Genomic DNA, 16,622 nt, shown 5'->3' with positions numbered 1-16,622 from the left:
AGGATTTGTTGTTGTTGCTACGAGTTGAAAGCGAAGCCAAGTAGTAAAATAAAGGAACACGGGGATTAGTTACGAGCGCACTCCATGTTCGTTTACCTAGGCTCTAGCGTTTGTGGCTTCGGTTCAAATAACAACGAAAACTGTTGGATGTAAATTTATGACTTGAAACAAAAACGGAAAGGACGCTCACGCGCTGGCGCTGAAAACTGCACTTCTGTTCGGGAATTTATTTGCTGTTGGCAATTCTGAAATGGTGAACGCAATCTAAGAACTTCAAAGCAGTAAAGCAGCTTCAAGTAAGGTCCTTACTAATGAGAAAGAGAACTTAACTGTTTAGACAAACCTTTATAAAACTGCTGAATTTGTGTAAAAAAAAGTAAGCACGAAACAAACCTGGAATCTTAACGTTACTAAAGCGTTGAAAAGATAACCAGACACTCGTACGTGATGTGGCGTAGCCAACACATTAAGAACTATGCGTCGCGTCGGCATGTTGCATCAAAAAATGAAACTAAAAATAAAAACGAGGCGAAAGCCTCGCTCGTCTTGAATAGTTTGGCCGGTACATCGACAACGTGCACTATACATTCAACATTCAAATCTATACAACAAAGGAACATTACCATCTTCACTTGTAGGTGAGATTCCAAAGAATCCAAATCTTTTTTACTCTTACAAATGTCCTTCGATATTCAAAATGACTAAATGTCTTTATGCACTACATGCATACCTTACATGCTTACATTTTCGTTTTTGGAAGCAACTGCCCGCATGCAGTGAAGACGCGCTCTCAATTCGTTGTGGATGCACCAACGCGCGGTGGTGTGCGTGATGAATGTGAAAGAAGACCATGGCTAATAATATCTGTCTGGCCAATGACCTCCAACACGAAATTGTTGTGTTATATGCAACACTTTCGATGGCTCCACCGGTAGGACCCACGCTTCACACGTACAACATCTAACGCGGTGTTGTTAGACTACTGGTAATAGTGCACGAACACCTGATGAGGCCGAAGAACAAAAAGAAGAGCACGGTGCATCGAGCTATAAATATCGTGCACTTGTTCTTCATCATGTCTCCGTTTTCGTTGTTTTTTTAGGACTAGATGTTCTTCTAATATCTAACCTTAGGAACAATGTGCTTCTAAGTGTTAGTTTAGGTATTTTTAGATATTTTTTCTTCACTGTTACTACACTTCCTTTGGAGATAATAACAAGTATGTTGTGCTGTTCGGCGTAATGAATTGAGTTATTTTAAAACTCATTTTGATGTGTAATTCGAAGTGAGGTTGAGTACTAGGCGAGTATAATCGAAATTACATCCGGGGTTTCTTTTGCTTGTTTTAATTATGACTATATTAAGGGTGCTATTAATTTTACGCATGTTGTACACGTACTAATTTTTTGCTCTGTTATTTAAACCAACAGTTAATTAAACGTTCTAGATTATTCTTTCAGCGAATGTTATTGAAATCACAATTAAGATTGTTTGTTTTCTAAATTTAAAATGGAATATGTTATTAATTTGTTTGTGGATTTTACTGCAGCTTGCGTACAATACAATTACGCACGTTCAACCGTTTAACGACTGAGATTTCATACTTTAAACTTTCAACCACTAAAAACAATGATTCACGTACGCTGCGTCTCGAAATAGAAATTGCAAGCAAATTTGTTTATCTGCGGATCGTGGTGTATGCCGTGCATTGGCAGCGTTCCTGATGATTAACAGATCCACGTTGAAAACCTACTGACCTAGTGCGGTAGCAAATATTTGAATGACTGCATAACTGTTTACATTGTTTAATGACGTGCGATAGAAAGCATCTACTCGAAATGCAAAACTTTGCAATTAGTGAAATGTTATTATTACGCAGACACTATATTAACGATGTGTGTTGATTGATGGCGAACAAAACGGTGAAAAGTGTCAAGGCATCCATTTGTTATTTAATAGAATATCTAAGCAATAATCAAAAACACGCACCCAACCGGAAATAGGTGTCGTACGCTTGCGTTGACAGAAGAGTGTGAAAAGCATTTGTGTACTCGTATGTATTTTCATTTCATTAGAATTATTTATTCGATTCATTCATTACTATCCATCACCAACTGCGCGAGCGCCATGTACAACAGAATATGTGATACCGGAAAGCTGAATGTTGAATGTTGAAAACACTCTGAAGACCGGAAGTACGCTTCAAGTTCAATGTAATTCTGTAATATTTATACTTACGATGTGTTGTATATCTTCTGGAATCCGTATTTTGTACAATAAGTGAAAAAAAGAGTATGATCGTACGTGTACTCGTTTTATACAATACGGGTAAAGTTTTGTTTTCCGCTTCCACTTTTACGCATTTCTTCCAGTCTGGTACGTCTATGAGAACTGCGCAAACTACTCCTGCTCGTATATATCACAATTTGTGGAAAGATTCAGTTGGTTATAGCAAGTACAAAGGAACCGGGAATAAAATTTATGCGTTTCCTATTTCTCCCTAGTTCTTGGCTTACGAACTTGAATGTACGCATGCATTTGTATCCTTGAAGGTTCTACAGGGTGTTTAAACATAATTTCATTTAATATTTTAGTGAATTTTAAAGATATTTTACTAGAAATATTAAATTTAAATGTTTCAACTTGATTTGCTTATAACTTTTTAGATCACAATTCTATTAATTAAATCTTTGCTAATTTAGATGTAGAATTTAATTCTGAATCTAATTCTACAAGAACTATATTTCTATCGTGAATAATTTACGAGTATTTCACTGAAAACAAAACTATGTCATACCAAATTAGATTAAAGTGTTTTGTTCTCTGAAACACTCGTTTTATAAGAATCCATTCTTGTGTCGCCTGCTTGGCGGACGTTTGGCGTCATTGCCGTCTCCAAGTCTATGTCGGTCGCCACCACTCCTGCCCCAACTCTATCCAGCCGGCTGAAGCTTATTGACTGCTCTCATTGCATCAAAGATGGATAATCTCTAACATCGTTCATAGTTTCCGCGCAAACATAAGAAGAATATATTGATTTTTGCGGCTCGACACAGCGTCTCGTTGTTGACGGCTGTGTGTGCGCACTCGCTTTCGCTTTTTTATGCAGATCAACCCACTTCGAAAAACCTCTTCGCAAATAACGAAGGGTAGATATTTTTACACAAGCGAAAAGAGAGCACTTTCATTCGACTTTGACATGCACAATTTATAATCGATTACTCTCATCGATCTTGTGCTATATGCACGATGCACTTTTATGGTGTTTGCACAGTTTGGCGGCTGTGTTTTGCAGTTGACTCGTGCGACACGAAAACGTGCGCAATAAAACAAACCGCAAACAATCGCCCGGCGAAAAACAAGCGCATTAATCGAGAACAATCAACCTAATGGTAAAGTCAATGAAAAACGTGCACAAATTAAAATATTGCGATAAAATTTGACTTGTTTGCACTACTGTAATTTTATCAGTTTTGTTATTATTATTATTGTTACACATTAACACGAAATACAATAGGGCCATAAAAAATATGAAACAGTATTGGGTTCTAACCTTTTCCTTATTGTATTCTCCATAAACTGGATCGTGGCGTGACATTTACGGAAAATGGGTGACCAAGTTTACTACGGTATAAAAATTTAAATTGGATGATTATTGTGGGTATTAAAGAAGTAGTTCAATAAACCCCGACAAAAATAAAAGATTTTTAAAGAGATTTTATATTTCTGCAAAAGTTCCGGTGTTTTATTTTACTGCCTAGGCATAAAAAGAATAATTAACTGCTGTTTTCCATTCTATGTCAAATTCCTATGTGGTGTTGGGTGTTAATTAAACTATGCTCACAGTGCGACCGAATGAAAAACATGTTTCAATTAGATTAGGTGTGGTCCTAGCTAATAGAAAACAGCAGCTCCTTAAGCCATGACTTCAGCCTATTCAAGCGTACAAAAAGCGTAATTTTAACAACAATTCCCGTGAATATGCTATCTGCTGCGATCTAAATTAAAAAAGAAGCAACACAATATGTTTAATTATTTTTTACAATTTAATTAGACGTGTGCCTTTTTCAACCCATATTTGGTTGCTCCTTTATACATTCTATCACGACAAAACAACAACACACCAGAGGGCATGTCTAGTACTACAATATGTCGTAGTTTATTTTTATTAACTTCTGATGGCGTAATAATGGCGCACCAACAACTTTTACATGCGTGTGTACACATGTGCAGTACGCAGTTCAACATTTAATAAGTGATCTAACAAGGGCGTGGAATTTAATTAATTGCTTCAATCATAATCGTGTATTTAGAGTTTAACCTAGTTGGTAATTGATCCGATGAGTAATTACCTATTGAGCGTAAAAATGCGACAATAAACGCAGGCTATAATCAAGTCTGATTGTTTTGCAAACATTTTTATTTATTTATCATTATTACCTCATCGTTGTAATACGTTGTGTGTTGGGTAAAATTCCTGAAGGTTTTAGTGTGTCATGTGACAGTATGAGCATCATTTTGTCTATTGCATGATACCTACATGAAAGTAAAAGTACCATTATCATGGTATAATAAAAAAGTATTACGTTACTTGGACATGTGCGGCACATTGTGAAAATATACTGAATGGCAAGATAATGCAACATGAAGAATGCATTGTGTTAAGATGTAGTGTGTAATTGTAATCTAATAGCATACATCACCTTTTAGGGAGGATTGTTTGTATGAAGTATTATCAAGATGGGTAATAATATTACCTGAATCTGAGATCTTGATAGGCATCTGTCTGGATCAGTAGGGATAATATATTTTAAAATTAAATTAAATGCTTGTTTAGTAACGTTGGGAGCAATTTAATTTAATCAGTTTGTGGCCTATCGCGAGAATTTCATTTATTAATCATCCATAAATTAATCAATTAAATGTTTCTTCAAGGAATTCCTTCGAAGCAGTAGCAAGTGGTGAGTTATGAAGGCAATTGTCTGCGTTTTCACCCATTGTTGCTTTTAACGAAGTGTTTTTACGTCTGCACGCAATCTTCGTTCTGTTAGGGATGATGTTGTGAGCCTTTGCTCTTCAGACAACCCGATTCTTCTAACTTATTATTTCTTTCGGAAAGAAGAACTGAGCCAAAGATTCTACTAAGTCTTTATTTACAAAATATTGACCAAGAGGCGAATTACAAACTCTACTTCTGGCTCATAAGGCTGACCGAACTCCACCGAGGTTGAGCTAAGACTAAATAATTTTAGCACTAATAATCTTAAACTAAACTTATCGTAAAATACACTAGAAAGAAGGACCAAGGGTAGCCGCTCGGGTCATTGACCCTTATAATGTTTATGCTAATGTGCGGTAGGTCTGTACAAACCGTACCCTTCGGCCGGGAAATTTCAATAAAATAATAAATGGTAATAGAATATAAAACTAAAACTAAATACACAATATTTCTAACTCAAAAATCCAAGTAATGTGCAATAAACATAAATAAACCATAAATGATACGCTCATAACATCACTCCATCCTCCCGGAAAAAATGTATATATATATATATATATATATATATATTTTTTTTACGAAACTTAATTTAATCTTAAGCGCTATGGTTCTAAGTTAATCCATTAAACTTCTATTCTTATTATTGTTTCTAGTTTCACTTCCTATTCACATTCTTGTTCATTTTAAAAATTCTGTCCGATCGACACTGCACTATTCGCTTTTGTATTTGTAGTTATCACGAATGCTCCGTTATCTTCTGTTGGGGGTGACGTGTGGATCATTTCCATGTTGTCCGAAGATATGCGTACCTGGCACCAAAGGTCATCTGCTCTAATTGTTCTCCTTCTTCTCCTTTGCTTTATCTTTCGAATGATTTTGAAAATCGTAAAGATTAACATTATAGCAACTATTGTGTAGCCACTGATGGACCATGGATGTTCAAATTTCGAAGGCTTCTTCTGGTTTAATATTTTGTCTAATTCCTCCAGCTTGTGAGATTGTACGTTGAGGTCCTCGATGTGATGGTTGATGCTCGGATCTCGTCAGTAATATCGAATGTTGGTACAAAAGTCTCGGGTAGTGATCCTCCATCGATGTCTTGCCTTGTATTCAAAATAAATAGCCCACCATATGCTTTACATTTCTCATCAATCGTAACTATACCCGAATTTCTTAATTTAATATCTATTGGATTTTTATGTGTGCAAGTTAAAGTTAAGGTTCTTGTTTCGGTATTAAAAATAGCCAAGCATTTTTATTTGTTAGTTGAATAAAGATACTTTCTTCTACTTCTATAAGCCTTTTGTCACAATTATCGGGAATTTTATCATCGTTCTTATTAAATAATGCGATTTCACAATTATTATGATTGTGTGTAAATAGAATGGGATTTGATTGTCTGCAAATTCTGTGAAATTTGGTTGTTTCTATGCACATTGCTAGATCTTCAGCATTAATGTTTAAATATTGTTGTTTAGTGTCATCTATGCGCTGATGGTAATGAATTCCAGAACCGTTATTATTAAAATTGTTAATCTGCAACCTTTGATTTATCTTATATAGTTATCTCATATATAGTCTAAAGGATCTTATATTATTATTATTATTATTATTATTACTATTATTTTTATTATTAGTTTGATATATACTGATTGTTTTTTCTAGATTCTATACATTTTCAGTCTATTTGCATGCACTTTTTGTGTCCTTTTTCCAACTCGGATCGTGTAGTTTACATCAGAATGTTTTGTCACAATGGTGTACGGCCCATTCCACAATGGATGTAACTTTCTACATAAACCTTGTTTTATTGCCTCAGTTTTCATAAGTACCTGGTCTCCGACACAAAATACTTTGACGTTACTATGTCTGTCATAATTCTGTTTGGCTTTAATTTTAGATTTTCCTATGTTTGATTTTGCAAATTCTCTAATTTCTTGCATTTTTGAACGCAAATTTAGGACATAATCATCATAATTATAAAGAGGTTGGGGTTTCCTCGTTATAGCCGAAGGCAATTTAGCTTCATAACCAAATAGTAAGTTAAATGGTGTGTGTCCCGTTGCTGTGTGTGGGGTGGTATTATACGTAAACATGGCTGTTTGCACAAATTCGTCCCAATCTGTTTGATTTTTTGTACAGAAATGTCTTAAATACTCCGCTAATGTTCGATGTGATCTCTCTAATGCTCCATTTGTCTGCGGGTGGTATGCCGTTGTTTGTAATTTATGTATGTTCAAAAGTTTGCATAATTCTTTAAATAATTTGCTCAAAAAGTTAGTACCTTGATCGGTTAAAACAAAATCTGGAATTCCATATTTACATATTATATTGTTTACTAGTTGCTTTGCAATTGTCTTTGCTTCCTGGTCGGGTATAGTCATTGCTATTGAATACTTTGTTAGATCGTCTTGTGCCGTTAAAATGTATTTATTTCCTGATTGACTACATGTTAATGGTCCTACAATATCCAAATAAATCTTTTCGAATGGCTGCGAAGATGTACTGGTGATTACTAACGGCATCTTGATCGGCTTTGTAGTTATTTTGTTTCTTTGGCAACTATCACATTTCTTGATATATTTTTGGATATCTTCTTTCATGTTTTTCCAACTGTATTTTTGCTTCATGCGTTTATAGGTTCTACTTGCACCTTGGTGTCCTCCAGTGGGTGAATCATGATACTCATGTATTAATTCTAATTTCTGTTCTTCGGTAATACTGTCGGATTCTTCAATTATCGTGTCATAATTTACTACTTTCACATTTTTGATTAAGTATCTAAGAACTGGTCTAATTTTTTCCCATTTGAAATTTCTATTATTCTTTATTGTCATTAAGTTTATTTCTTTTAAATTCATTTCTTGTAAAACGTTTACCAATTTGTTTAATACTATCCATAGTTCTTCGTAATCGTCGGTGTCAACTTCGTATTCCTTGTATATAAGGCATATTAGTTTGTTTTTATATTTACTGCTTATATTATTCAAAACAAGTATGTCATTTAAACTGGGATTCTTTTGTTCGATTTCAAAAAATAAGTTGAATTTTCTGTCTAAAATTTGTAATTCGTTGCTGTTAATGTTCGGTTTCCTAGGTATAAAAATAACGTTTGCATTTCTATCTAATTCATTTTCTGTTATAAGTGCTTGCTCAATTATGTTTGGATTAGTTATGATTTTGTATTTCGTATAATTTTCAAATTCTAGGTAACCGTCTATTTCTCTGGTTTGAGTTGCATAAATTCTGCTTAGTGCATCTGCATTGGTGTTTGCTTTACCTTCTTTGTAAACTATCGTGCAGTCATATTCGGCTAACCTTAATCGGTATTTTAAGAGTCTGGCTCCTGGATCCTTTACTCTGAATACTTGTGATAGAGGCTTATGATCAGTCACAATTGTAAATTTGGTTCCATATATGTATGGCCTAAAATGATTGATTCCGAATAAAATTGCCTTCATCTCTCTTTCAGTAGTAGAGTAATTTATTTCAGCCGTATTTAGTGATCTACTTGCAAATGCTATCGGTTTATCACTTCCAATTTCGCCTTGTGATAATATTACTCCTAGCCCTTTTTTGCTCGCGTCACATGTTATAATAAATGGTTTATCGAATTGTGGATAGATTAAGATTGGCTCTGTAGTTACTGCCTGTTTTAATTCGTTAAATCCTATTTCACATTCAGGGGTCCAAACAAATTTGACATTCTTTTTTAACAGTGAGTTCAAGGGATACGCTATTTTTGAAAAATTGTTAATAAACTTCCTATAATATCCTACAAGACCAAGGAATGATTTTACGTCTTTAGGCGTTTGTGGTGTTTTAAAGTTTATCACCGCTTTTATTTTATTTGGATCCGGCTTAATGCCATTTTCCGTAATAACATGACCTAAAAATACACATTCCTTCTGCAAGAATTTACATTTTTCTATGTTAATCTTTAATTTACTTTCTCTAAATCTTTGTAGCACTTCTATAATTTTCTTTTCATGATCTACCAGTGTATTTGCATATACAACAATATCATCTACATAAACGAAACACTTTATTCCAATTAAACCTGATAGTATTGAGTTCATTAATCTTTGAAATGTTGCACTCGAGTTCTTAAGTCCTTGTGGCATTCTTTTGTACTGAAAATGTCCTGAGTCGGTACTGAACGCTGTCTTTTCTCTATCATCTACGTGCAAAGGTACTTGATGATATCCGCTTGGTAAATCTAGAGTCGTAAAATATTTTGAACGTCCCAATTGATCCAAAATGTCTGTAATATTCGGTAATGGATAAACATCTGTTGTTGTTTTATCGTTAAGCTTTCTAAAGTCTATCACTACTCTGTATTGAATTTCTCCTGTTTTATTGGACTTCTTTGGTATTAGTAGTAGTGGCGCATTATATGGCGATTGACTGTGTTCTATAATATCGTCATTGAGCATTTCGGTAATTTTGTTATTTATAATTTGCTTTTGCGTATGTGGCAGTCTGTAGGGTTTCACAAATATTGGTGCGTTATCACTTGTTGTTATTCTGTGATTCGTTGCGTCCGTGTGACTGAGCTTGTCACCTGGCAAATGTACTATATCTTCATATTCTATGATTGATTTATAAATAGATTCGATTTCTTCTGAATTTAGTTTGGAAACATCAATAGAATTCTTTATCTGCTCAACTCTTTGTAACACGTTTACCTCGCTATAATTAAAAATATTTAAATTTGTTTCCGTTTCGTCAATATTTACTGGTTCAAATTCAATAGATGGATTTTCTATCATATATTCCTTTTCTGATAAGTTTATGATTGCAATTTTAAATTCATTGTTTTTTATATTTGTCAAACATTCACTGGTTATTACTTCCTCATTAAATCTGAATTTGGGGCAATAAATTGTTTGATCTTGAGAAATACACTTAATTTTAGTTATTATTTCACATCTAGGTGGCACGCAAATCAAATTAGAAGCATCGACTGTATGTAATTTAAATATGTAATCATTTAATTTAAATGTTTGGTCTTGGTATGATATTACACCATTGTATTGTGAGATAATATCCCTTCCAATAATTCCATCAAAGGGAATATTAATTTCGTCTGGAACAACTTGGAACTTAAATGAAAAATTCGTGGAATCTATCTTTGGTGTTAAACAATACGAACCCAGTGTTTTTATTTGAACATTTGCTACTCCTACAATATTAGTTTGCTCTTCTTGCGTTATATTTTGTTTGTCAACTATTTGATTTTCTTTAATCAAGCTTAATTGAGCCGCCGTATCGACTATCAACTTGATATGTTCCTTATCTACTTGTTCTCGATTTGTTTTTACATAAATTATTTCATTCAAGTCATTAATTCTTAATACGACATGTTGTTCTTTATCCTTTTGACAATTATTAACTCCTATGTTCCCAATATTATCATTTAAAACACTATCACCCTGCACAGTTGGAGAGCTCTCGTTTCCCGGATTTGTCAAGCGATTTATTCTGTTGTTTGATGTATTTTGGAGATTCCTTTGATTACTTCCCTGATTATTGTTTTGTCCGACGGTTTGATAATTTCTCTGATAATTATTGTTGTTACTTTGACTGAAGTTGTTATGGTGTCTAAACGTATTTTGTCTATTTCCATAATTATTTTGGTTACTTGGCCCTTGTCCATAATTAATACTTTGTGTAAAACTTTGATGGTTTCTATTAAACCTACATTGATGGGTTTGGTGGTTATTTCTATTACAAATTTCGCATTTTATGTGATTTCTCTGAAACCTGCATTGGTTTGTACTATGATTATTTCTCCCACAAATATTACAATTTAATTTATTAAAATAATTAATTCTTCCACCTTGTGTAAGACCAATCTCGCAATAAATACAAAATACAAAACGCATTGCTGGTTTTGTATTTTAAAATTTAATAGCCCTCTTTTAAACCCATTTACACAAATCGTTTCTATTGTTTGATCATCTCTTTCGGCAATTCTCAGAAATTGAGTTCTTAGGGATTTTATTCTGCTTGCATACGTGTCAATATTTTCATTACTACGTTGTTTGCAGTTTGATATTTCGTTTATTAGTGTAGGAATTGATTTTGACACTTGTTTAAAATTTTGAGTCAATTTTAATACTAATTCGTCCCATGTATCAAACTCGAAGGTTCTGACTCTTTCTAATGCGTCGCCTGTGATTTTAAAACCAATTATTATATCGATGAAATTACTTCTTCTATCTTCTGCTAACAAGTTTAAGGCAATATTCACTTGATTAATAAATGTGTCTAATTTTGAGACATCTTTCCCGTCAAATGCATCGATATATCCTAATAAATCTTTTTCACTAAATGCGTTATTGGCCATTTTTGATATTTATTTATTTACTCTTTGATTTTATTATTATTATTATTATTTTTATTTTTTATTATTATTATATTCGGGGTAGTTCGAATCGATAGAGAAACTCAAACAATGTGAACTACTTACATGAACATTTTAACAACCATCGACCGTTGAACGCTGGATTGAATGGAATTGAAGAGACTTCGTTTCCTCGCTTCAGCTGTTCTTCTTGATTTCTTCTTATGATGATGATACCCTCCGTCAAATGGCTGTTGAATTCGCATGCGTTGTTGTATGCACACGAGATCCGCCGCCGCTGTCACCAAAATGTTAGGGATGATGTTGTGAGCCTTTGCTCTTCAGACAACCCGATTCTTCTAACTTATTATTTCTTTCGGAAAGAAGAACTGAGCCAAAGATTCTACTAAGTCTTTATTTACAAAATATTGACCAAGAGGCGAATTACAAACTCTACTTCTGGCTCATAAGGCTGACCGAACTCCACCGAGGTTGAGCTAAGACTAAATAATTTTAGCACTAATAATCTTAAACTAAACTTATCGTAAAATACACTAGAAAGAAGGACCAAGGGTAGCCGCTCGGGTCATTGACCCTTATAATGTTTATGCTAATGTGCGGTAGGTCTGTACAAACCGTACCCTTCGGCCGGGAAATTTCAATAAAATAATAAATGGTAATAGAATATAAAACTAAAACTAAATACACAATATTTCTAACTCAAAAATCCAAGTAATGTGCAATAAACATAAATAAACCATAAATGATACGCTCATAACAGTTCGAAGAAATCGTTACATTAATATCCGAGGCGTTTTTATGCACATTTACGATTAGATAGCAGCGCTAATATAAATATATTCTTAATATAGGCACGATGAAATTATTATAACCATGAGTGTATTAATGTGTGAATAAATTAATGAATGAATGAAATATTATGTTACTCCCCGGTTATTACATATAATTTATGCGATAAGCATTTTTGCAAGTCATTTTTGTAGATATAAAATCTGTTTAGACATTGTAACGCGTGGTGTGAATGAAGTGTTGCCCTTTTACATGTTTATTAGTGGTGCGGGCGCGGAAATGTGCCAACCATATGTCCGATATGTAATATTCCAGTGGGATACCATTAATCGCTGCAGACAAATGTCAGCAATGTGTGTGAACTTGCTTAAGGGCACATATCAACGTATCAGTGTAAAGTAAAAAACGTAATGCACATTATGCCATTATTTACGATTTATCAAATGACATTTCCGTTAAAAACAAGATTTTTGTAACGTCAAACAATACTTTTACTTTATTTTGTATGATGTGTGTAAATTTGTAAAGCATTAAGGATGTTACACAATGCATAGTAGAAATTTCTTTGTGAAAATTTGTTTAGTAACATTTTCATGTGAAATCTACTTTCTAAGACTGTTAAACAGTTTTTAAGTGAAAAACGTTAATGAATGATATAAAATAATCAATTATTTTATAATTATTGTATAAATTTTGTTTTCGTGTTGGTGAATAATTAAAAACCCATTTTAATTCTGCAAATTCTCCACCAGGTCAAACCTTCGGAACAAAGAAACATTTATAATACGAATATGCGAATGAAAAGAAACCGCACCCAGTGAAATGATTAACGCATTCAACGTGGCTGTGAAATATTTACGAGAACATTAAGATCGCTATTAGATTGATAAGACCCCCTGGAAACCTGAAAACCTTTACTCGACAAAAGAAATATTAAAATTGATGTGGTGTATAAACATTCTTTGAATTTCTGTTTGTGATAAACACTTCAAATCATAAAGGCGCTTACCGCTTAGTAAATGCATTCACATTTGCATGAAATGACTTGGTCTATTAAATTGTAATAGTGCTCGTTGTATTCACAATAAAAATGCAACATTTAGGTTTTACAATACATTAGGCTGGGACAATGACTTATGGAAATGATTGTATGACGATTTCCTACTTCCGCTCGTGGTTGAATTTCTTTTGTTTCTTTATTTTTGTTTGTTGCATATTTTTGGTAAAGACAATTTCGAAACCAGACAGATTTTTATTATATTTGCGGAGGTATTATAAGAATGGCAAGTAAGGCGGATTATGGCATGTCAAATGGCATACCAAATGGGCAAATTGCTCAATTGAAATGGCCCACGTGCCCTATTTTTATACGATCCGCCATTAAGGCCAAAGTCTGGGCCTGCACATCGTCATCGTAATCATAAGCCTGGTGCGCCGCGAGCAAAGCGTTTGATGGTCGATGACTGGACGGTTCGGTGAATGTATGTGCGTTTTTCCCCATGGGGGAAATTTCAACTATGGAATTTCAGCGCCAGGCACTAATTCAGTGCGGGGCCGTGCCCTTATTGTTTATTTCATGGCGGCGGACTATGGAGAACCGGCAAGTGCTTTCAGTTAACAATAAAACTTGTCACATGAAAACATTTATCTTGCGGCATTGAATTGCATTCAGCTATTATTGATTACTATAGTACATATAACAAACGCATATTTACTTCGTTTTATTGTTTAACTATTAATTGACTGCTTCCTCATTCTTCGATCTTGGCATTAATAAATAAAATCCACAAAAATTAATCTTTAACTATTGCAGCAAAGGGCAATGTGCCTAATGAAAATTTATTTGTAATAAATAATATTCTATCAATTGATCTCCATGAATTTTATAAATTCAGCTCTGTCTTTGTGTGTGTCGCTTGCATCGTCGCAATTTATTCAGTATAAAATCACAACACAACTCCACATCAAATGCAAAGAGAAGATACACACTGAATAACTAAACAAGTCTTGCAGCTAGCTTCAAAGAGCAGAGGGGTCATTATAATAAAACAATTTGAATGTAATGGAATATGCGTTCATGATCAATAGCTCAACGAGTGTTAAATTGACGCTTCTGCTGCTCATCATGATTTATACATGACATTTCTCCTTCTTTCTGTCCTTCCACGGTCTTCAATTAATAATTCTTTCCGTTCGTGATGATAAAATGCTAAAATTAATTTATGAATATCATGGTTATTCGCTGTTTAAATAATAAACTGTTTTAATACTTCATAAGCATTTCTCTTAAGTCAAGATATGCGTTCATTTATGTCATGCATCCATGATGAGTTAAATATTTACTCGTGAAGTGTGAATAACAACGGGCATATTGCGTAAACGAAAATATTGTATAATCCCTGACCTATTTCTCAATTCTTATGCGTGAAGAATTCGAGTGATGCAACTGGAACAAGCGGCGAGAAAACACTTTAATGGACGATAATGTGTTTATGAATTATGTCCTTGATATTATTATATGTATCTAAAAATATACCTTACCAGCGCAAACAACTTCGACATTTTATGAATATAATAAATTTCATCTTTCTATTGTTTGCAGCTTGGTGTAAACCATTGACGGAAGAAGATGAAGACGACTATACCTTACAAAATGATGACTATCCTGACGATTATGATGACGATTCGAATGGCGATGAAGATAATGATGAACCGGACGAAATGCCAAAATTCATCACGAAACCATTACATCTTTCCGTGAAGGCACATTCGGATATTTCGCTGCCATGTGATTTATCCGGAAATACCGGTATGTACTCGCACACTCACTTTTTCTATAAATATTATGTTTATAAGTAATTTTATATCTTTTTGTAGCTACTTATACGATTATGTGGAAGAAAAACAACGAAATCATCTTCCAAGAAAAGCACATTTTTACATCGTTCGATGCTAAGAAGTTTGCCCTCGTAAATACAACGACATTAACTATCAAAGATGTAGATGCATCGGACTCTGGGGAGTACTCGTGCGTAGTTATCATTTCATCTGATAAGGAGGAAGCGCTGAAACATACATTGACAATTCAAGGGCCAGCGAAAATTACTTCCTTGACAGCAGACAAAAGCGGAACAGAAGTAAGCTAATTGAGATGTCTTTGTGAGATAATTACATTAATTTGCTATCGTATTGTTTGATTTATAGTATAAAGCGGGTGATACGTTGGAATTGACCTGCTCCGTTGCCGGAAAACCAGAACCGAAGATCTCTTGGTCTTTACATGGTAAACATCTCGGTACCGGATCGAAATTGATCATTGATAATATTGGTCACGCCGATTCTGGAGATTATCAATGCATTGCTGATAACGGAATCGATCCAGTTAGTCATCACTCTATCAACATCAATGTTATGTGTAAGTATATTACTTATATTTGTTTGATTGGATTGTTTATCAAGTTTAATATTGTAATTGTAGATGCTCCGATTATTGAATTGGAGAAGGCTACCACAAACTTTAGAAATGATGAGTACGATATTGACTTGCGATGCAAGGTGCGCTCAAATCCACCCGCTATTGTTGTCTGGAGGAAGGACGGCGAGGAGATCAAGAAAGATAGCCGAAGGAAGAACAACGTGCACATTTTGAAATTGGAGAAGGTGGATTCTAAACAGTTTGGTAAATACTCGTGCAGTGCTGTTAACCAGGTTGGCAAAAACGAGCAACATGTGATGATTACCAACGCGCCGAGCAAAGCTGAATATAAAGGCGAACATGATGTCCACGGCAAAGAGTTAAATATGACATGGCAGGTGGAATCTATGTATCCTATCACCGAGTATTCTTTGGAATACAAGAAGGCTTCTGTTAGTATTTTTAAACTTTTAAACTAAGCCAATTTGCCAATTTTATCTAATATCATTTACAGGCCAGTGAATGGAAAGAAGAAAAACCAGAAGTTACTAACTCTGAATCTGGCAATCTATATGTCATCAACTATATATTGAAGAATTTAGAAGGTGGAGCATATGAAGTGCGAGTGAGGTCTAAGAATCAATGGGGATGGTCAGAATATTCCAAAACGACGTTCAAAGGTATGAAATTTGAGTTGTGTTTTGAATTTGGACTTGTTCTCAGTATATTCTAGCACTCACTCACACACTAGTTGATTTTGATTAATGGTATTGTTTTCTTTACTTAATAGCACACAATGCACATCACGGACACAAACAACCAAAAGATCAGCACAAAAACAAACCCATTAGACCCAATGAAGGTACATATTCATTAAAGCACCACTAAATTAATAAAGAGCTGATATTAATATTAGAAATAATATTTACGTTCATTTTATAATTTCTTTGCATTCTATATTAATGTGTCATTCATTTCTTTTACAGAAGATAATAACATTGCTATTGAAACACGTGTAGAAGGTAGTTACCACACTTCTTAAATCTTCT

At 34.1% G+C, this 16,622-nt stretch overlaps 1 protein-coding gene across 4 annotated transcripts in view; it reads left to right on the top strand.

The window, feature by feature from the left end:
- LOC135794447 (MAM domain-containing glycosylphosphatidylinositol anchor protein 2-like) overlaps window positions 1–16,622 on the top strand; it is a 44,311-nt gene that overhangs the window by 25,428 nt on the left and 2,261 nt on the right. Inside the window, exons 2-8 of one of the 4 annotated variants that reach the window (XM_065305740.1) lie at window positions 14,761–14,967; window positions 15,036–15,295; window positions 15,363–15,573; window positions 15,637–16,025; window positions 16,088–16,253; window positions 16,364–16,435; window positions 16,560–16,595. In XM_065305740.1, the coding sequence (XP_065161812.1) occupies window positions 14,761–14,967; window positions 15,036–15,295; window positions 15,363–15,573; window positions 15,637–16,025; window positions 16,088–16,253; window positions 16,364–16,435; window positions 16,560–16,595 (1,341 nt within the window). The remainder of the gene's footprint in view (window positions 1–14,760; window positions 14,968–15,035; window positions 15,296–15,362; window positions 15,574–15,636; window positions 16,026–16,087; window positions 16,254–16,363; window positions 16,436–16,559; window positions 16,596–16,622) is intronic. The other 3 variants (XM_065305742.1, XM_065305741.1, XM_065305744.1) reach the window with 3 other exon arrangements.

Source organism: Atheta coriaria, unplaced genomic scaffold, assembly GCF_025399875.1.
Source record: "Atheta coriaria isolate IRGN ID8LTWV9N9 unplaced genomic scaffold, Caltech_Dcor_3.1 hic_scaffold_6_pilon, whole genome shotgun sequence".
In the NCBI taxonomy this organism is placed as follows: Eukaryota; Metazoa; Arthropoda; class Insecta; order Coleoptera; family Staphylinidae; genus Dalotia; species Dalotia coriaria.
Note: the sequence above shows the minus strand (reverse complement) of the source record. Positions and strands in the feature narration are given on the sequence as shown.